General features: G+C 35.4%; 1 protein-coding gene across 2 annotated transcripts; it reads right to left on the bottom strand.

Annotated features, from left to right (window-relative positions):
* Window positions 1-1,351: 1,351 nt before the first annotated feature.
* On the bottom strand, window positions 1,352-14,949 carry LOC125680579 (rRNA 2'-O-methyltransferase fibrillarin-like). Of its 2 annotated transcripts, none has more exons than XM_048920262.2 (10): window positions 14,825-14,949; window positions 10,603-10,788; window positions 10,425-10,448; window positions 8,429-8,485; window positions 4,044-4,138; window positions 3,271-3,441; window positions 2,716-2,848; window positions 2,510-2,622; window positions 1,901-2,046; window positions 1,352-1,638 (listed from the first exon to the last, which is right to left on the bottom strand). In XM_048920262.2, exons 1-10 carry the CDS (start codon window positions 14,835-14,837, stop codon window positions 1,620-1,622), a joined length of 957 nt encoding a protein of 318 aa, XP_048776219.1. In that variant the 5' UTR covers window positions 14,838-14,949; the 3' UTR covers window positions 1,352-1,619. The 2 variants fall into 2 exon arrangements, with proteins under 2 accessions (XP_048776219.1, XP_048776220.1); XM_048920263.2 differs by lacking the exon at window positions 14,825-14,949 and adding an exon at window positions 14,579-14,603.
* Between the last annotated feature and the right edge of the window lie 8,237 nt (window positions 14,950-23,186).

Here is a 23,186-nt window from a genome sequence, read left to right as displayed (position 1 = left end):
TTTGCCAAAAAATCAGACGAGGCAGTTGCCTCGTCTGCCTCATCGGCAGTTACGGCCCTGTCAGCCGTATGTTCAATCTGCAGTATATAAATAAGAATTGCTAATGATGGTGGATTACTAGACCACTGATAACGGTAAAACCAAAATCATACACCAATTAATTCTATTCTCTGTCTGACTACTAGTAAAATTGTGTATGGTACCGCATTTTGACGGTTTCTACATTGATTCTTACCACATTAACATTTCTCAAGTCATCCAAGTCACGTAGGTGTCACATTATTATCGTTGAACATTTTCACCCATCTGCACTAGTACTAGTTAAGGGTTTGCAGTCCGCGTTTATGGTGAGCGGAATGGACCTTTGGCTGGTGAAGACGATCTCCACTTGTAAACATTATTAACGTGAACACTTTTAAGGGTAGGGAAATAAATATTGTGAATTTAATGCTCCAGGACCTCTTTAGGTCTTAAGTGTTGGGACCAAAAACTATAAGATTTTTAAAAAATAAAAGGCCTATAGGTACATGTATTAAACAGTCATCACATAACGAACGCCCATTGTATGTTGATGGCAGACCAGTGCATCGTTTAAAACCTGGATGTCATCAAGAAAGTTTTGTAGTAAAAATTTGCCAGATGGTCTAGACACGCTGCCTTTATAAACAACCTTTGTTCCAAATCCGATTTTCTAAAGTCCTTTCATTACATGTACAGCCCTGCAATATATATTTCTAATATGGTTGGAGGCTATATGACACTGGCTCAGTCAGGGTCATAACATACCCTCTGATCTTCTAATATTAGCCGACCATTACAGGTCTATCAGTAGTTTCAAACCAAATTTCCCTTAATGACCTTGTCTTTAATTCAGGGTTTTAAATCCGTCACCAGCAATCTTTGAGTCAAATATGAACTTCTGATGTCTCTCCATTTCAAAGTTGTAGCCCAGGCAAGTCTTTGACTTTGGCTAGATGTCTCATACATAAGGAAATTTTCTTATTTGCCTGAACTGTACCATCCTATCAACAAACAGAAGTCCTGTACACTAAGTGGAAAATGGTTTTTTAGTATAGATACCATAACCAGTCAAAAATCCCACATCAAGGAAACTCTTTTTTGTCCAAAAATCCCCTCGAACAGATAAAAAATCTCAGTTTGTGGAAACTGTTTTGTTTGATTGTACAATATCACCCCATGAACTGTTATAAATCCAACTTTACATTAGGAATCCAACTTTCAAATTACCCTGCAAACTGGCACAAATTCCATACTCTGTAAAATATCACACCCTGAAACCCCCCATTTCGAGGAAACTCCCCCATTAGAAACCCAAAGAAAAATAAAATAGTTTATAACATACATGTATTTAATATATATATAACAGTGTCTTCATGAAGTAAAGTTATAAAACAAATTAAAATCCTCTCCATTTTTTATACTAGTTTACACGTAACAATGTCAGTTTACATCCTCTTTGAAGTTTAAGACTTCATAAAGTAAAAATTCAATGCAGTTTCAATTCTGGATGTTGAAAACCAGTTCATTATCCTGTGAATGAATTTGTCTCTAATGAGCATGACTGGATGATCAAAATGTGGTTTGAACACGTAGGTGGATCACTTCTTTGGAGGTGCTCTAAAAATTACAATAATAAACTTGCATTATAAACAATCACTGAAGCCAATGAAGGGGGAATCATTAAATTGTTCGAGTGTCAAAGAATTGCCTAATATTTCTGATTATGCAGTTACAAAGATCTCTTTTTAATTTGTAACTTTCATTCTCACTTTCACTTTTTGGTAATACTTTCTGGCACATGAATTTTATCCATGTACATATTACAATGAGAGTTTCACTCTACTCCACTTTTTCATTTGACGAACACCAAGTACTGTACCTGTATACCCCCACCACCACTGCATGGTCTCTTTCGTAAGGTTCCAATGTCAACTGTTCCTGTGGTTTGATTTTCTCTCCCTTTAATTTGGTGATTTCTCCAGCAAACACTGCCTCAGGTTCTGCTGTCGAGTCTACACAATTTGCCTGTCGTCACAAGGTGAAACAAGGGATGTAACTCTTGCAACTTTATTTTCGAAATTCTATCATGAATCCTTTTAATACACCGACATTAAAAATATCTTGGCTTGCACTCTACTGGTTTGGGTAGATTTTAAGAATTTAATTTTGGTTGATCGAAAAAATCATAATACATTTTAAGTGATCTGACAGCCAGATGTAAAATTGTGTAGAAGTAACACAGACAAATTTTGTATCTGATTTGACAGCCCGATGTAATATTGTGTAGAAGAAATATGAGACAAATTTTGTATGTGATTTGACATCCCAATGTAAAATTGTGTAAAGTAATATGCGACACACTTTGTATGTGATTTGACAGTCCGATGTAAAATTGTGTAAAGTAATATGCGACACACTTTGTATGTGATTTGACAGCCAGATGTAATATTGTGTAGAAGTAACATGAGACAAATCTTGTATGGTTTACCTTAATAGATATTACAATATGACCATTATTTTTTAGGAAGTGATGAGCATTTATGGCTACAATTCTGGCTTGATCTGGTTGTGCAACATCAGCAAATATCGTGTCCACCATTCCTAGAATAAAATGTAGCTTACTTTTACTACAAGGCCATAATACATTTATCTTGGTTTGTCCATGAAATCTTCATTGTTGCAAAAAATTATTACCAACAAGCATTCTGTATTTGTGTGGGTGTCTAGCATCTTCTATGATAGGAATAATATTTGTCCTTTTCTTTGCTACATTTAGCAGATCTCTACCACTTCTGTGTGAAAATTCAACAGCATACACCAGACCTTCCTGTCAAATATAAATATTTTCAATACTATAATTTTACAAAAGAAATTAATAACAGCTTTGAAGAAAAATTTAATTATGAAGATTCAGTCACAATTTTAAAAGCAAACCGTTCCCAAACCGCCAAACGGTGAGATGCCTGTTGGCTCTTTAGTTTAAACTGATTAAGTTTATTATTGTTTTTTCAGATTCAAACCTAACAACATTCTGACCGTTATCGGATGCCATTTTGTCCTTCATGCATTTAAAAATAATAAGTACAGGTCAAGACCGATGTATTTTATTGAACCCAATTTTAAAAAATGTATCTAACTGAAGATCGTGGCAACAAACCGAACATTGAATCGAGCGTTTATATTCAACAGTATTGTTAATTCAGTGAATTGTTTCAGCCCTAATGGAATGTCAATATTATTTCTACTTACAGGTCCCACAATATCTGAGACATGACTGACAGTAGTTCCTGAGGCGGCCCCTAGATAGAGAACCTTAGCACCTGGCTTCATGTATATTTTGTCTACACCTCCCAAGATGGCTGCCGCTAGCTTTGACCTGAAAGGGTTCCATGCTCTGTATTCAGTCTTTTTCTCTCCTTCCTAAAACAGTCAATCCAGAACATTTTATAGATATGAATACTGTAAAATAATGTACACTTGTTCTAATAGGATGTAAACCATATCTTTATCCCCCTGTTATAAATCTATATTTCTTCCACACATTGTAAGTATGGGCAGGTAAGTTTTTCTTGAGTAACAAGAGATTCAATGCCCGTGCAAAGCAAGGGGCAAGAGAAAAGTTTAACAACATACTTTCTACATGTATCACTCAGATTTTGCAGATAAAGTAAATCAGCAAAAATGAAATGAAAATTTTTTATAGTACACAATCTTTGAAAAATATACATGAAAATGTAATCTGAGCATTAATGCACATATGAAACTATAAACAGGTGCCTCTCCAGGAGTGTGAACGGTGGACATTCCCCAGGAGCTCCTCAGCTATAATGTGAACATAATAACTCTTTAAAAATGCGAAAAATCCACAGAGGGATTATATGTTCTATATTACTGATAGCTATTCTTACTTAATAGAATTCTCAAATGAAAAGAAATGTTCCCAACATGTTGAATTCCCAAAAGTATGATATCATAGAAGGAGGGTGATTTTCAGTATCTATTATATTGAGTACAACACAAACCTCCACAACAATCTTCTTCTCTCCATATACTGTCTCACCAGGGACCATATTCAATGTAACCAAGGCATCTTCTTTACCACGTGCAATAAATACACCTAAAATGAAAAAGTTCAAAATTGTCAATTGCTCTTACTATCTCCAATCTAATTTGTGACCCTTAAAGGACACATCTTATGTTTTCAAAGTATACAAAATTACATGCATTTTGCCTTCTTTATGCTTAAAGTAATTAATTCTAATACACGTAGTTCGTTCGCCAAAATTTTGCGATAATTAACCACAATACAGACTTAAATCTAAGCCCCGATTTCAAAAAGTCTAGTTAATTAGGTAGGTAGTCACGTGGTACAGTGACGTCACATGCACCCTTCGGATTGTATAAGTACTGTGAGATATTATTAAAAACTAAGCTTTTAGGGGCCTAATTTGTTCACCATGAGCAACATTTACATCAATGTTGACAAATTTTCCGAGTTTTATATGTTTTCGCCACCAGTTCATACATATAGCGATGTAAATACCCAAATATAGCAAGAAAAGCGTGTATGAAATCGACAATAAATATTGTGAGTAAATAATGTTTATATAGGTCGCTGTCTACAAACTGTTTGATAACGTTATTTCTTCATATATCTGTAATTGGCGCTGTCCCCCCTCCCCCCCCCAAAAATAAACAGTGGAATTTTTTGGATTAGACAAATTATAATACGTTACATTGTTGACAACTATTAGATCTACTAGTAGTTGAACTACGTCCTAGGACAAGCTACTATCACGGCCGAGTGCATTTCGGAAAGAGGGAAAAAGAAACAACACACACAAATCAATAAAAATGATCAAATTTAAAGTGGAAATTATATTATTTTATTTTAAAAAAGCAATCTTATTATTATTTTTTAATTGTGATCTGCATGTCGTTAGGAAGTGGGAGCACAGCGTTATACTGAAGCACTCTTGAAAGATGTTACGAGTTCATTGAGGAAATAATTTTATAATTCAAATTAATGTTAGGAAATACAGTATTCTATTACTTATATAATTAAAAGTTCAATTATTTTGTATCTTTAAAATGTTTGTAAATCTACCATTTGGTAGAAACTGGAAGCACGTTATACCGGGTATGTTGTTACTGACAAGGTGAAGGTCAGTTGATCCGAGTGTGTATTGAACTTGAAGACCAGAACAGATTTATGTAGGAAACAAAATAGAAAGTGAATTAAGAATTGGAATGCTGCAAGAATGAATACAGTCACGCATATTTGTAAATGCATGTAAATTGTTGTGTCTATGTAATAAGGTATGTTGATTAAAATCTCCTTTTACATTGATACATGAAGTCATATTAATTATTATTGCTGTAATGATCTAAGGGTAGAGAAAACATATGTAAGAATGAAGAAAGTATATGTAACATAAAAGTTTTGTATAAGAAATAGACAATTTGAAAGTGAAAAAGAAGTGCCAGGAAATGCTCAAAATGCAGGATTTTGCACCATTTACCCCTGGCCTGTTAGGTGATCTTTAAATCAGCTTTTTTTTTTATTTACTTGCAAAATAAGGTCTGTGTAGTGCTTATAAGCTTCGATATATCCATTTTATCGCAGTTTATCAGGGGCTCTGTCTAAGCGGTTTTTGAAAAGGTTACTGGGTGTGTCTTTAAAGGTAAAATTCTTGCTCCAACAAAAAATTATCCTCATCTTTTTTCTCGTACCTTCCTTCGAAAAATACTCGGTCTAAACCCTTTCTACCGACAAGTACACCCAAGCACGGCAAAAAACATCTTAATGCAATATCATTTACAAGCCGTCAATGTGATAATTGGTTTTTTGTCGATTAAATCTAATCTGTTTATGAAATGGCTAATAGATGTTTTTAAACCCGAGGGCGCATATGACGTCATACATAATGGCGCATAAAATAGCGAAGGAAAATATGCATATCGCAAGATTTGAATTTCATCGCTTTCAAACTCGAAAACTACGCAAAATATTTCATTTAAAACACATTTAAAGTAGTTTTAGACATGAGAAGAATTAATTTTGCTGAAAAAATGAAAACGTTTAGAAACATGCACTGTGTCCTTTAAAGGGACTGATTCACAATTTTTTTTTTCATTTCTGATGGTAAACATTAAAAATATATATCATTTATAGTTCAAAACCAAAATTTGGACCTTCATAATGCTATGATAACAGTAGTAACTGCGTATGGTGAAAACAAGACTCAAGCTTTGCTTATGTTTACAAACTAGTAAAATGGTAATTTTGTAATCTAAAGCATCCTAATTTTGTAGAGACACAAATTTAACTTCTAAATGACACATTTTGTCTAAAAAATAGATGGAGTGTGATATATGTCATAAACTTAGATCAACAACTATATACATTTTCAAAACTTTGTAAACAATAACATACCCCAATCTTTGTTTACCAAACAAATAAATTATAATAAACTCACTGTAATGAGGTTATGTTGTGATGTATTGCCTTAGTTTTGATATTAAACCAATTAAATGCATTAGACAGTTAATTTTGATTATCAAAAGTGGAAGAAAAAAAATTTCGGGGGAAAATCATGAATCAGTCACTTAAAGGATTGTCAAAATGGATAACTTCCCTTTAAAACATGAAGGAAAAAAAAACGAAAAAAAAAAAAAAAAAAAGAAAAAAAAAGAAGGAAAATTTGTCTATTCCTTTAAAATTTAATTGTCTAGCTGAGTAGCTCAGTATGTTAGCATGTTGACTGCGAATCTGTAGATCTTGACTTCTGATTCCAGCAGGGTTTTCAATTTTTTCTGATTACTTTCTACTAAAACTGTATTTTTTTATTAAATAAAGTACAGGTGACTCTCGATAACTCGAAGTTCAAGGGACCTTGATAAAACTTTGAGAAATCTAGAGTTCGAGAGTAAATTTGCTTTGTTATATAGAGAAAAAAATCGGGACCATGATTTCACTTCGATAGATTGAGAACTTTGAGAGATCGAAGTTCGAGCCATCGAGAGTCACCTGTAAATTAGAAAGTTTTCAACTTCTGAGTAATGTTGTACATATCTTTCACTTTTCATCCAAATAAAATTTTTATGGTGCAGTATTCCACCTTCATTACAAATTCTTAAAGAGGCCATATGGCTACAATACCCATCTAAGTCACTTTACTCAAGTATGTTGATATACACTGCCTTCTGAGAGTATCTGTGATGCCATGCTGAGTGAGGACCACAATGGGTAATTATTAACTTTGTTATCATGTGAAGTCGAGCACTTACTAAACTCAGCACGGTGACATCATCATGATCATGTCTGAAGGAACAATGGAAGTTTGAAGCATATAAATGATTTTGACCCCCCCCCCCCCCCTCCCTTAAGTCTAAACCCAACCCACCGGCTGTGAAGTTAACAATTTGAGTAGAAGATATCATGGACATCAGAAACATGCATTTAGTTTATCTCCCATAACTGTAAAAGTAGATAAGATAAAAATATGATTGTTATATGTAGGCCCTGCCCAAGGCATAAACCCCTCATCCAGGAACCAGGAATTTCTCAATTTAGGTAGAGAGCTTCATGGACATCATAGTCATGCATTGAAGTTTTCTCAAATGTATATGGAAATAGAGAAGATTTTCTATGATTTAAAACATTTTCACTATATGGCAATATTTAGGTAGAGAGCTTCATGGACATCATTATGATGCATTTAATTTTTCTTAAATATATATGGGAGTAGAGAAGACTATTTTCTGAGATTAAATACATTTTCACTATATGGCCATATTGGCCCCACCCTAGGGCCTCAATCCCTGACCAACGAACCATGAATTTCACAATTTAAGTACAGAGCTTCATAATCATGCATTCAGTTTTTCTCAAATATTTATGGGAGTAGAAAAGAAGATTTTCACTATATGGCCATGTTGGCCATGCCCAAGGGCTCCGACCCCATACTCAGGAGCCACGAATTTCATAATTTAGGTAGAGGGCTTATTTCTATTGATAAATGCATAAATTTGTAAGTTTCTGATGTTTCCAACTTAAGTCATGTGGAAGTCTCATCGTAACTGCTTCCCCCTAAATCCTATCTGTGTAAGCTAACCAAAACATGGGGTACATGGGTAATTGATTCACGTGGTAAGTGGGTAGTGAGCATGTTTTCTGCTATTGTTCTATCATGCTTGACAAATGACTTGCAGTCTGATTTAAGGACAGATAGATTTTGAGGGTGTTGGCTTTAAATTGGATTTTTGCAGCAAGTGAATCAGAAATACAATTTCAATATATCAATCATGTACATACAATCATGTAATAACTAATATAAATTGAATTAGTTTATTGGTTTGAAAATGTTGCATGTTTTGTTCACTGTTCAGCACAATGCAATCTTACCTTCATGTCTGTGGGGCTCAACTACAACACTCCTGCCTCCTCTAAATCCTCCTCTTCCTAAAGGTAAAAAATTGCACATAATTCAAATTTCTAAATTTTTTCTCATCTTGATAGTAAGTACATATTAATAATTTTAAATTCATTTGTAAATTCACTTAATCTGGTGCAGTTAGATTATTTTCAGGGTTGAAACTTAACTAAAATTCCCATGAGCCATGTGGGTTCCTGAAATGTTATTTCTGAGAGGCCAAAACAAAACATGCTAGCTCACATCTGATGAAATATAAGGCAAGAAATCCAGGAGACATGGGAATGGATCATATAGTTTGAGTGTGTTTGTTTCATTATACCATTTGAATGCATAGATATATTTAGAGAGGTTGAAAATAGGTTTCATACATTTTTAATTTTATATAATATGCATAAATATACTCTACCACAAAAAATTTTCATTATCAAATTATTTGTATTCCAAATCCAATAATTTTTCAATTTGTTCTGACAACAATGCTGCTTTCTTTGCACAACGGTAGCTTTCTAATTTTTCCCATCCCTGTCATAATCATCAGGAAGACTGCCATCATGCTCTTTTTTTCTGCAAGCTCAAAAACTTCCAGCTGTTTTGACCTTGCCGATCAACTTGGGTAAAAATTGTACATGGTTTATTCTTATTTTAGAAAAGGTCTTCAAAACACTTAAAAAAATTAAGCTTGTAAATAACTCTAAAAAGCGTCTAATTGCTAAAGATATACCGATTACCAAACCCGGTGCCATTAGATTCCACTCGCCATGTGGACAAGCGAGACAGCCAATTTAGGTGCCCACACCCAATTTTACCCGCAATTGGTAAGTGCTAAGTTTAAACTCTGATTTTGTTAGGAGATGTGATGTCATGGCATGATAACCAGAATGCTAAAAGAAATCGTTGAATTATATCTGTTCTGCATTGTTGAGAGGAATTTAAAACTTCTGAAGCTACAGATCATATTTGAACTTGATTAAGGCCAATTCAACTTAATTAGTAGATTATCATCCAAGGTCAGCAAAAAGTATAGGGCGGGTGGAAGGATTTTATTTTTTAATTTTTTTTTTCTGAGAAAAATATTAAAGACAAACGAATTTTTTCCCCCAATAGATCTGCATCATTTAATGGCAGATGGATATCAATCTATGCTATTTTCATACACTAATTCCAGGTTAAGCTTTAATTTAAGGATATAACAGAAATATACTTAACTTCTTCAAGATTTACGTCTGTAAGAACTCGAAAAATTAAGAAAATCATATAAATCTAATTTCTTCACGTGACTTTTCACGTTCCTATACCGGAAATGTAAACAAGAAGTGTAAATACTGGAGTCGGACATTAAAATATTCCGGAAATCGCAAGTTTCGCAAAATAAAAAAATTCGCGGGGGCGTGTGGATGATAATTTATCAATTAAGTTGAATTGGCCTAACCGTCAGGTATTTATCAAACTAATTCGGGAAATGCCATGTTTTGTGAATTGGAAAAATGTCATTGACAATTTGATGATATTGAGAACAAAATAACAAATGAATAATTAATGTATGTTTTTAATTTCCTTTGATTTTTATATATCAAAATAACTCAATTGGGTTCATAATTTTATCTTTGGGAGTTTTTTGGGTTTTTTTTTTTAAAAATTGGGGAAAAGTGAGCCTATTTTTAATTTGGAATGGGGCCTTATATTGGTGCCTGAGAGGGCCATGATAAATCCCTGACCATGCAAGATATGAGGTCAGCCTCGGCAAACTTATCAATAAAATCAGGCCTGAGTTGAGAAGGGGGTCAAAATGTCGTTGCACACCTGGTGTATATATAAAGATTTTTTCTTCTTCTATTTTTTAAAATTAAAATTCAGACCTGTGGTTTTACATGTATTAAGTAATTTCATATCATTAATTTTTTAAACCAAAATTGTGTCCATGCCTCTTTTGAAATAATTAGCACAGATACAAATATCAATACATACCTCCACCCCTACCTCCTCCTCTCCCTGAAACAAAATGAAAAATTTTAAATCTTAAAAAACTATTTATGCGAAATCAAAAGATAGATTTTTTTTTACACTAGTTGACTACTTGTAATAAAATAAAAACATGATATCAAGTATTAAACAAATGTTGCTTTAGAACAACACAGTGACCTACCTCCTCTACCACCTCCAAAACCACCTCCTCGACCACCCCCAAAACCACCTCCTCGACCACCCCCAAAACCTCCTCCTCGACCACCACCAAAACCTCCTCTTCCTCCTCCACGCCCACCAAAGCCTCCCCTTCCTCCTCGGTCTCCACCCCTACCACGACCACCGCCTCGTCCTCTTGGTGAAAAATCTAAAGAAAAATAATACTTAAAAACATTTGAAAAGCAGTGTGACAAAATTTGTATCATGCCTTCAAAAGTGGAAAAAGTAAAATCCTTCCAAGCTGTGGCCTTCCTGTCTAACTGTTCAGTCAACAGCAAATTTAGGCTTCAGTAGCAACCACCACCCATTTTTTTTAAAATTACCCAAATCAATAAAAATCAGGTGTAATTACCAATTTTGAGTATGCTGATTTCAAATCTGGATTCCTTTTACTCCAATTTCTTATAGAAAATGAGATATAGTGCCTCAAACACCCCTACCGTCAGGTTGTCAAAAACGGAAAATATTTCATTTCGCATCAAAAAGTGACCCAACTTTATTTCTTGAAACACCATTACCCAAAACAATAAAAACCAGGTGTAATTACCAATTTTGAGTATGCTGAATCCAATTCTGGATTCCTTTTACTCCACTTCCTTACAGAAAATGAGGTATAGGGCCTTAAACACCCCTACCGTCAGGTTGTCAAAAATTGAAAATGTTCCATTTCACATTAAAAAGTGACCTGAAAGTTATTTCTTGAAATAAGGCATACAACAGAAAAGGAAAACAATTAATACTAAATTGTTCCATGAACATTCTTAGTTGTTTTGGAAAGAATATATCTCACCTCTGGACTTCACAGATACAGGAAAGGAAGAGGAATACGGAGCAGATCAACGATCTTAAATTTAATCAAATTGGGCTATAGCCTAATGAACTGATGAACAGGAGCAAAAGTACAATTAATAGGAAAACTGATATATTAAACAACAGCAAGTCTTTTCCGAGAACTTCTGGTAGAGCTGTCGGGGGGGGGGGGGGGGGGGGGGAGGGGGGCTGAGTTGCATCATTATCAGAATTTACCGAAACAGTGGACTCTCTGGCCAGTCTGGGGGCTGAGCTAGTTGCATCAGAACTGACAGAAGCAGAACTATCTGGCCAGTCGGGGGGCTGAGTGGTATCAGAATGTATTATCTATTTATTTTTATTTTTACAAAATTCAGAAATTTAAAAACTGCATGATCAGATTTTTTTGTAACACTAATAATTAATGTCCCTTTATTGCGATGACTCTACAAGTACAAACCATGATATTAAAAAAACATGAAATGAAATGATAGATAAATAAAATATTTCTAAGTTACTTTATTTATCTGTAAGTAAGTCACTTATTAAGTGTAACTTGTGGCAGTGCAACTTGCAAGTGAAAATTGCATCATCTGTAGCTTATGACCCCTTTTGCCTTGCCTTGTAATTAATATTGTTGAAAATTTGGCAAATAGCATTTTTAAACCCCCAGTCCATACCCCACTTTTCTTTAAACGTTAAAAATCCAGCTAATTCAGTGAGGAAGAATGTCACTACCATATTTCGAATTTCCTCTAGACTATATCAAATTAGATACCGCACTGCTATCAGTCACAGATTGACACATTCTTTCACCTATTTTAAGCAAAATTATTTGATTTTAAATCGATGTTTACAAATAACCGAGTCACGCCATTTCAAGTGACAGTCAGGTGACCAGTTCAAACTTTCAGATATCGATGTGTAAAGCTGTGTAGTTTGTTACAACAGTACCGTGCCATAAGTTTAATAGAAATTAAAATATCAAATACCTCTTAGTAATTCGTTGTTTTGTGCTCTTTCAGCCTTAAAACTAGTTGCGTATGAGTTAATACATCATGTTGGGATTCCCGACGCGCGTGGCTCTATTTATAGACGTCTAACACTGTGTAATTTATGTGTTATCTGATACACCTTGAGCCTTTCACCGAAAACACCATGTTTTGAGTGAAAGGCCCGAGGTTTTCCGGATGATTTATATATGTACCACACTATATTTACTTTCTAAATAATATTCTCACTGTTTTCTTTTACATGCAGATGTGTTCAAGCATGTAATTAAGGGAAAGTTAATAACTTTATAAAGTAATTAATCTTCTTTAAAGTAATTATGTATAAAAATAATACATGAACATCAGGTCATCCAGTTTTAAAGAAAATAAAGTTAAATATGTGAAATAAAAGAAGAATGACATCAATTAGTGTTGGATTTCTTGTTTGATATGATATATTTAAAATGATGTCTAGGTTTTCTCAATTGATTAAAATGTTGACAATTTTTCCCAATACGCAAGATCGCAACTACTTTTTCCGTCTTGGTTTTAAATTTTATTTTCCCCTTTCAAAGTCTTGCGAGACCCAGAGAATGCGAGAATTTGGGCATCTTGGTAAATAATACCAGTTCTGCAACTTTTGTCGTGATCGATTCACCTGATTTTAACAATGGTGCACTATCATTGTATTGCAGTAGACTGTAGTAATGATTCAAGAAAGAAACCTAATACGCAGAAATATATCCATAAATGAAAGATTTTAATGGAACTTAGGTGGATTTTTCCCCACTGCTGTCAGCCAGGAAATTCCCAAAGCTGAGAGAGCTTGCGTCAAAACATATAGCTTCGCGAGCTTTCATTTAAAAATGCTTTTAATTGTGGAATGCACAGGTTAAATCGTCTTCCGATGCCATGTTTGAATAAACAAAACTACCCAAGATCGACACGCTTTTCCGGACTTCTTTACAAGAGAGTTCCGATAACTCGGTATTTACGATCTTGCGTATTCGAAAGCCACAGGACCCTTTTGAAAATTCACTGCTATCCCATTTTCTCCCGCAAAAGCTACAGAACTGCTACTGGTCATTGTACGATATATTATTGACATCATATTAATAATAAATCTTTAATCAGAGTTTACAACAAATTAAATACAGGAAGACATTTAGTAAAAGATTTACGTTAATACCGAGCGAAGCTCGGACGGGCCGAAGGCCCGTCCGCGAAGCAAGGCTCTAAAGGTAACACGTATGTAAAAGAAAAAAGTCAAAATCAGCAAAAGAAAAAGAGATAATCTCTATATACGTTCACTGAAATTTTCGTGATCCATATGGGCGCCGCCATTTATTTTTTTATTACCTGTTTCAACAGTTATTCGTGTTTTATTTTGAATGCCAATAATAGAAGACTCTGACGTGCAATTCGTAATTTAAACACCCAGTTTGTTCAAAGTGAATAGTATAATTATCATTGTAACAGGTTTTAGCAAATAATTACATATAAAACCGTAATACGACTAAATAGATGAACGAGTTCATGAGTTTCTTTGAATAAGAATATACGATAAAATATTACGTTACTTTTTTTACCAATTTTAATTGATTGGTTAATTTTGTTTAGTTTTAACGGCCTTTTTCATTGCATACGGAATGTATTATTGTTGTTTATAATTGTTTGCTTTGAAAAAGAGAAAAAGGTCGAGGCTAAATGTGACGTCACAATGCATACTTTACGTTGCCTTGCGTTTTATTTCCCGCGTTCAATGAATAGGCGGATCCTGTAAAACTGTTGTCCCCATATAAACTCCTTTAATATTGAGATGTTACTGGGTGTTTAGCGCAACGAAAATTTCATTAAAAATATATATTTTTAAATGAATCATAATCTACCGTACTTAACGGAATTATGATTACCACTTGGGACAATCTGATTAAAATCAGACCCCATACTCATTATCATATCGTTGGGTGTGTATATGAGTATGGGGTCTGATTTTAATCAGACTGCACTTGGGACACTCCAATGACCATTACATGCTTCGCTCGGTCCAACGGTCACACCGTATACATATTAATAAAATTATAAATATTTTCGATCCTCTCCCTAATTAATACGAAATCAGATTCGAGAGCGGAGCCAGATTAGCTTACAACATACAGTCAACCATCCACAGCTACATGGAACTTCGAAGCACGAATTGGTATTCATACATATTTATAAGATAGGAGAAAAATGTTCTTCTGTATCACTTAAAGAACGAAAACGTGTAACGGACGCGAACACATGATCATGTACATGTGCCAATGGTAGCACTTGCTAGAGAAGGAGTGTGCGGGAAAGATTGTTGCACAATGTTTACATGTACATACATAATTATCAATATGTTATTAGGAAGAAATTTACCTGGTCTTCCCATTCTTTGGAAAAAAGACTATCAATTCGAACAGTGAAAACTGAAACACACGTGTTTTGGTTTCAAAATATACCCATAAATCCACACTTCCTAAACTTCCGTTACAAGATATAAACTAAATCTCGAGTCCGATAATATACTTAAAAGACAGAAATTTCATAATTAATTCAATAATTTCAGAGATTTCTAGGACTTAACCCACAATTCATCTTATCTGTAGAAATTATTAATAATTCATAATGGAAGGGAAACTTATGTATCATGCGCAACGAAAAGAAAAATAGATTCATTCCAGGGGCGGATCCAGGAATTGCGGTTACGGGGGGCGCCACTTTATGAGGCAGATGGTGTGGGGGTGAAGCCCTAGTGGGGACCCAGGGGGCGAGGCCCCCGGAATCTCCTGGATTTTACATATTTTATAGGGCTTGAAATATATCTCCTATATAGTCTTTTGTACTATTTTCTATCATTTTTTATGAGGTGAAATTAATCAAATGACGCAAATTTTAAGGGTTTTGAAAAAAATTAAGTTCTCCCAATAAAGTAATTCAAGAAATCAATAGATGTTGTCATTTATTTCTCCGGGAGTGGAGGAAATTATTGCTTCTTACATTGTTTAGTACATTTTTTTGAACAAGATACCACGATTTACCTTAAGTTTGAAAATTTTAGGGGGGGGGGGCGCAGCCAAATATAATATGTGACGGAAAAACTTGAAATTGTGAATTTACTGGATGATATTAATCAATATAATTAGAATCTTTGATATCTGTTCACCTTGCTAACGCTACATCTTCCATCTTTTCAACCTGCGTTATTTCCATTTTCAAGCATTTCGTCAAAATAAAGACTATTATGAATCCCAATTTAGTAAGAAATTGAATGTCTTTTTATATTCTTGTGACACATTATCATGGTTCTTTCTCAAATTATTTCTAACATTGAATTCAGCTTATGAAGCAAACATCCGTGCGAATTTTCTTAGGTACTCGATATCAAATACGAGTGTTTGAGAAAAGTAACTACTTTCATTCAGAGTATGGGGCATATTCTGTTTCTTTTACGTCTGTGCCTTCCGTGCGACATGTTTTAGACAAAGAAATCTCTCATTTATGTTGTTGTTGTTATGGGTTGTTTTTTGTTGTTGAGAAAAATAGATAGATCGATCGTTTCAACAATCTGGAACCAGTGCGTTACTTAATCTTTCCACAATGGTCCACGGTGAAATATATAGGTAGAACAACTGGGGAACCGATTGCAAATAAACTTGGTGAAATCCTCCGCTTGCTTGTAAATCCGATTGATAACATGGGAAAAGAGCACCAATTCATTTCCCATAGACCTCAGTGTTAACCTTTGGCCCTCTCACTAATTAACTATATCGATTTTAAACAAATGACCGCAAACATTTCAATGTTCATTCCAAGTGTTGATAAAAAAACGACAAAAAATATATAGGGTCCCTAGTCTGGCGCATGCCTGACCCAATTTCCGCTACGCTACCTAATGTAGCGTAGCGGAAATTGGGTCAGGCATGCGCCAGACTAATAGGGTTCCGTGCCTTTTATAGGCTATATTTGTACTTTTTTACAACACATAGCAATCTGCAGTAAATTACACACTTCATTTTAAGCACACCCCTACCATGGTAATTTCCTCAGTCATTTCTCGATTTTGTGCGATAATTTTTCATCCTAACAATTAATTTGAACCTCTATAATATTTCTTTCAATTCCAAATAATTTCACTCTTGATATTAGCCAATCACGCAACACCTTGACATTTATACCTCCGCTCAATGCGTCCGGATTACGCATGCGGGGGTAGCCTAGGTCACGCAAGCCGTTTGACTTCCCACTCAAACGCCTTGGAGCGTTCTATTTAAAAATATTACACCGCGAGGGGGCGCTATCAAAAAATGGAAATGGCGACACCAAAGAAAACAAAGACCACAGCTGTTGTTCCAAATGTCAGTTTATGTGTCGCTTGTTCTAAAGAAAGCAAACGCTGTGTTTTTGCAAGTTGGAAACTTGGTCCTTCATTAGAGAAACCAGTGACGATATGACCAGAATTATACTGACTTCACGAGAACTAGTTTACTATGCAGGTCTTCTTCAAACATTAATTGCGGTAGAATCGTATACAATAGCGATTTCCCATAGCCTGTTGGTAATACTGCCAACACGTCTGACCTATTTGCTAATTTAAATAAACACTCTTTCTGTAAAGGTTTCAGCGAGAATTCGATTTTTAAATCTGATAAAACTTTGTTTATCTTCTGTTCGACTGCGTCCGTCATCGTTATGCATCAACCAATCAGCTGCTTTATCAGAATTCGGATAAGCCTCGTTATGGAGTGTAAATGTTTATCGTAGAATGCTCCTAGACGTTTGTCTCGTAGAACACTGCATTGACAAACGTGTAGGTGACCTAGACTAATGCGGGGGTTACCTTGGTACCCGAGGCCTTCCGGTGAACATCGGAAGGCCTCGGGTACCAGGCTAATGCGGGGGTTTGGTACAATCGGAACTCCTCGAATGTCTCGCGCACTCGACATATCTACATGGGAAAAAAGTACCAATTCATTTCCCATAGACCTCAATGTTAACCTTTGGCCCTCTCACTAATTAACTATATCGATTTTAAACAAATGACCGCAAACATTTCAAAGTTCATTCCAAGTGTTGATAAAAAATGACAAAAAAATATATAGGGTCCCGTGCCTTTTATAGGCCATATTTGTACTTTTTTACAACACATAGCAATCTGCAGTAAATTACATACTTCATTTTAAGCACACCCCTACCATGGTAATTTCCTCAGTCATTTCTCGATTTTGTGCGATAATTTTTCATCCTGACAATTAATTTGAACCTCTATAATATTTCTTTCAATTCCAAATAATTTCACTCTTGATATTAGCCAATCACGCAACACCTAGACATTTATACCTCCGCTCAATCTTGGGGTAAACTGCGTCCGGGTTACGCATACGGGGGTTTGGTACTCTCATTCCACATGTATGGCGAGTGCGTGAGACATTCGAGGAGTTCCGATTGGGGTTTGGTACTCTCATTCCACCAATCTCTCAATCTCTCACCAGAGGGCGTATTACGCTGCGCTACAACACGATAACTCTGGGTAGATTGGCAATAGTCTGGTCCCCCTTCCCACAATTCCGTTCGCGCACTCTCTACATTGAGGTCCTCAATGTAGAGAGTGCGCGAACGGAATTGTGGGAAGGGGGACCAAACTAGATTGGCAATCTCTACCCAGAGTTATCGTTCCCGCTACGCTCCACTAATACCTCTGTCAACGTCTAAAAAGCATATCAAAACGTACTAAAACTAACTTAACATATCAAACTGTAATGATCATATCTAAGCAAATCAAACACTTGTCTGAATTTTATAAACGCAGAAGCTGGTAAATATGAGACACCTGAGCGAATTAAAAGGTTTTATATAAATATTCATTCATCCAAAATACCAGAATAATCATGGAATTCGTTGTTTTTGTGAACTTACTGTAAGATTTTAAGCTTAACACTAAAACTTGTAAAATCATACTTTATAATGCAATAGGTAGAAATAAGTTTTGCCAAGAATCTTGACATTCAGACGTTGACAGAGGTGTTGTAGCGCAGCGTAATACGCCCTCTGGTGAGAGATTATCATTTCACATGCGAGAGCAAGCATAGGAAGGTGCATTTATAAGCCAATGTGCTCGGGAGTAAACCAGTATAGCTTTGTATTGAATCTGAGCATCGCTTCAGCATGCAAATTACTCCTTGTGAGTGTTCATTTTCTTTAACATTCCCCTTATAATGCCTGGTTCACACCGTCGTGCGATCCGTTACGAACGCCACGATTTACCATTCGTAGCTAATCGCGGAAGTTTTCTGCAATTTCAGGTTTTGATACTTATACGATTTGCTGCGCTTTGATCCTGTTAGGTCACGATAGATACATTTCTGTTGTCACAATCTGAACACCTGTTCAGATACGATCACATAGGTTATGATAAGATTGTCCCGATCAAGTTCACGATTGGACGGCGATCTCATACGATCATCACGATCCGAGTTCCCAATTTGGGACGACCAAGTACGTGCAGATACGTTCGTATGTACGTTAATCACAAACCGATCGATGCGCTATGTTGCGATAGGATACGATTGTGATCGCGATGTCTTTCACTATCAGGATCGAAGATGATCACCGTTTGAGCTACGATTGGACCCCGACGGGTGTATATACAACCCGATTGACCATTGCCTACATTTTTTAACATCTAGAAAGTGAACAACACAACCCACAAGCACTAAAAATGGCGGAAGTTAAGGTTATTGACAACGTGGCATATGCAGCATTACTGTATGCTTATATTATAACTATTGTGGGATATCGCAACAGAGAGTGGTGATTATGGAGCGCCAAATTAACATAAACTCAAATAATTGAAGATATCTTCAATTATTTGAAGATATCATCAATTCAATTATTGCTCTCTTTATTTGAATTAATGCGCGCATTAAATCAATTATTGTTCTCATCAAATGAATTAATGCGCGCTTCAATTGGATTAATGAGAGCAATAATTGATTTAATGCGCACATTAATTCAATTATTGCTCTCTTCAATTCAATTGATGAGAGCATCAATTTAGTTGAAATATTGCTCGCAATAATTAATTTAGAGCTTGGTATAAATAATTTGATGATCTCTTTAATTCAATTGAAGATATCTTTAATTATATAGTTGCTCTCTCTAAAAGAATTATTGCTGTCTTCAAATGAATTAAAGATATCATTAATTCAATTGAAGATAGCAATAATTGAAGACTGACTGGTATCATTACAGTTTGGGAGCACGATTAGATGCGACATGTTGCGCTTTGTTACGATGCAATACAATACAATCTGATGCGATTATAACGACTGATAATTTATCTTGTTGATCGTAGAAAAAATTTTGACAGTCAAAATATTTCTAAGATCGACACAATTGTCACGATTGACTTCAAGATCTGATAAGATTTCAATAGCCTCACCCCGCTATATCAATCGTGGCGCAAATCGTAATAGTGTGAATATAACACAAACGGCACGGGTTTCTTGAGACTAACATAGAAAATGAGTCTGTAGATTTTTTTCCGAAGGAAACTAGTTGGACTCTGTAAGACTAGGTGGGTTGAGCGTCATACCTGATTTGATGTATTTTACAGTATATACAAGTACGTTGTCAAATATCTGCTGCACATACTCAATCAAAATTTTGATGAAAATACCAGTGGAGACTGATCATGGGACAGGCAAACTAAAATGACCGCATAGGAGCTTTTGGCTTCGATGATGTTCTTTTCTGTATCGATACAATAAACAATTCTGACTGAAAAACTATAGAAGAGATAATACCATTTTCTACTGCAAGCAAGTTAATTAAGGAAAACGTGGACAGGAACAAAGAAATTCGTAGAGGTTGATGCCCAATTCGAATTATGTTTTGATGATAATTGTAATTTCTCGCGTTACGATAGTATAGCGAGAAATATTTGTCCTAACGACATGTTTAGAATTTCAATAGCGGAAGTGCCGTGGGGTTATTTTGAAAAGTTTACATAGCAATGACCAATGAGATTTAAGTATATTATTATTACGTGTTCGATTGAGAATCTCGGGGCTGTATTGTCACTTTCTAGCGCACGCTCTTCTTGAGCAAGTCAAGTTTTTTTTTTATGTCAGTTGTATTTGAATTAAAACAGCAACTTCTTTTTTTGTAAAAATGAGGATCCGTCATTTATTTTGTTTACCTCGCACTATATAGCCGCGGACACACAGGTTTCCACAGTTTTTCACAAACGTTGTGGTTTTTATCTATTGTTTTTCCTGGGCGGTGAGGGAAGCACATTTATAGTATTTTGGAAATAATATAAGTATCACGAGTGTGTGTTTTGTCAAACAATGCGTATTGTTTGTCTTTTTATTTTATTATCAAGTGTATAATAGTGAACTGTGGACAAAATTGCAAACGACCTTTATAGCGATTAAAACACCAAGAGTATGTCGCAGTAGATACTAGCCGAAAAAGGTCCCTCACTGTTCAACGGCCATAAGTGCCGAGTATTAGGTCCCAGCCCTCCATTGGCAACTGGTTATATCAATCCATGGGTCACAGGTGTCCTATAAATCCTATATTTACTATAAAATTGATCATATCCTATAAAGTCCTATATCTGGAATTTTTGTCCTATAATACCTATAAAAATTGGCTATTATGTAATATATATATATATATATATATATATATATATATATATATATATATGCATATACATTTTGTATATAAATATGGCTTATTTACAAGTATGTCCTATAGTATATGCTTATGAGCAGGGAAATGAAATTGTGCATCTATTCTTGTGAAAGTTATTTTTAAAGGCTCTGTCAACCTTTTGCTTTGATTTTGTAAAATCAACAAGAGGCCCACGGGCCTTATTGGTCACCTGAGTATTAGTTTAAAGTATCACTAGTGCCAAGGGCAATGGATTCCTGTCCTGCATATCTAAGCTTAATTCTAATATTTAGCAGCAGTATAAAACAAGACGTGTTCTTAAAACTTAAATGCCCTCGAAAGTGTCTATATTGATAAAAGGCTATGCATACATGTAATACACGGTATATGTAACAATTACATCAACACAATGAAAGGCGAATATAAGGAACAGTGATCAATCTCATAACTCTTATAAGCGATACAAAATAGAGAGTTGGGCAAACACAGACCCCTGGATAAACCAGAGGTGGGATCAGGTGCCTAGGAGGAGCAAGCATTCCCTGTTGACCGGTCACACCCGCCGTGATCCCAATATCTTGATCAGGTAAACGGAGTTATCCGTAGTCAAAATCAGTGTGTGTAGAATTTGCGAAATGCTGATTTTAAACAAGACTGTTAACCGCATGCACCATCAACTTCTTTGTCAGTAGCCTACATCGATTCAAAAACTGACCTTACGCAGAACAAGGTCTTGCGTATCGAATCAGTTGAGAGATGTAAATACCATATGCAGGTGATAATGGAATATTGCTACATCGATGTTTGTCATAAATTTGAGTTGTTGGTTTGCCGTTAATAATTAACTACTTTCAATAATATGTCTAAGTAGGAAGCAGAAGTGAACGACTCTGTGGTGTCTTTTATTTCGAGTTCACTAATTTGGACCTGTCCCAGAGTCAAAACCCTAGGTTAGCAAATTCATAATTTTGGTACATTCTCTCCTGTTTTTCCTTAATATGCTTTCAAATGATAAAGAAATAATCATTATAATAATTTTGGAACCTAAACCATTACCCCTGGGATCGTAATTTTTATCATTTTGGTAAAGGTCAACTTACTCCTTCTAAATATCTATTTAGTTTCAATTTGGTATCAATAGCATTAAAGAAGATATTGTTTAAATGTTTTACACATAACTATTATATAATACTAAGTTTTGACCCTACTCTGGGTTCAGAACCTGTACCCCAAGGATCATGAAATTCACCTTTTTTGTAGAGACCTTCTTATTCTGCATCACTATGCATTTAGTTTTTCTCAAACATATGTGATTGTGGAGAAGATGTTTAACATTGGTCAATTTTTGGCAGTTTTTGCCGCACCCCTAAGGCCCCAGGGGTGGAGGAGTCCTGAAATTTACAATTTATGCCCCCCCCCCCCTGTCAAAACGATTATGTATGCAGAAGGGCGGTGTTCAAATCCCGGCCGGGACAGACCGAAGTCGTTAAAACAGGTAGTGACAGTTCCATCTCGAAACGCTCGGCATCAGGTGTGAATGTCACGTGTCCTCGGAGATGACCTTAAAAGTGTCACAGTAGGTGTGGCACGCTAAAGAACCCTCACTGGCCGTAAGCGCCGAGCAAAGGCCTAAATTTGAAGCCCTTCACCGGTCTTGGTGACGTCTCCATATGAGTGAAAAATTCTCGAGAGAGACGTTAAACAAGATACAATCATATTTAACAAAGTGGTCGACTTAATCTTTGATCTAGAAATGTAGTTAATTCTACTGTGATTATAAATTTATTGATGGTTGACGATTTCCTAGTACACTCATATTTAAAGTCACAATGCATTGAAATACATGTATTGATGTTTAGGATGAGAGCGTTAAGAACAGAAACAAGAGGCCCATGGGCCACATCGCTCACCTGAGTCACCTTGGTCCATATCAGAAGACTTTCTATATATATTTGCATGTAAAACCGTAGTCCTTATCATGGCCCCAATCTAACCCTGGAGGCCATAGTTTTCACAAACTTGAATCTACACTATGTCAGAAATTTTTCTTGTAAATGTG

Source organism: Ostrea edulis, chromosome 2, assembly GCF_947568905.1.
Source record: "Ostrea edulis chromosome 2, xbOstEdul1.1, whole genome shotgun sequence".
In the NCBI taxonomy this organism is placed as follows: Eukaryota; Metazoa; Mollusca; class Bivalvia; order Ostreida; family Ostreidae; genus Ostrea; species Ostrea edulis.
The sequence above is the reverse complement of the archived record's forward strand: the minus strand, read 5'-3'. Positions and strand labels throughout refer to the sequence as shown.

What these genes read in the sequence shown, in the direction of transcription:
- LOC125680579 (XM_048920262.2), bottom strand. An exon ending in TGAGCCCCACAGACATGAAG is followed by an intron (nt 4,139 to 8,428) that starts GTAAGATTGCAT and finishes TTTTCATTTTAG; the next exon opens with GTGTATTTATTGCACGTGGT. An exon ending in TCTCAGATATTGTGGGACCT is followed by an intron (nt 2,849 to 3,270) that starts GTAAGTAGAAAT and finishes TATATTTGACAG; the next exon opens with GAAGGTCTGGTGTATGCTGT.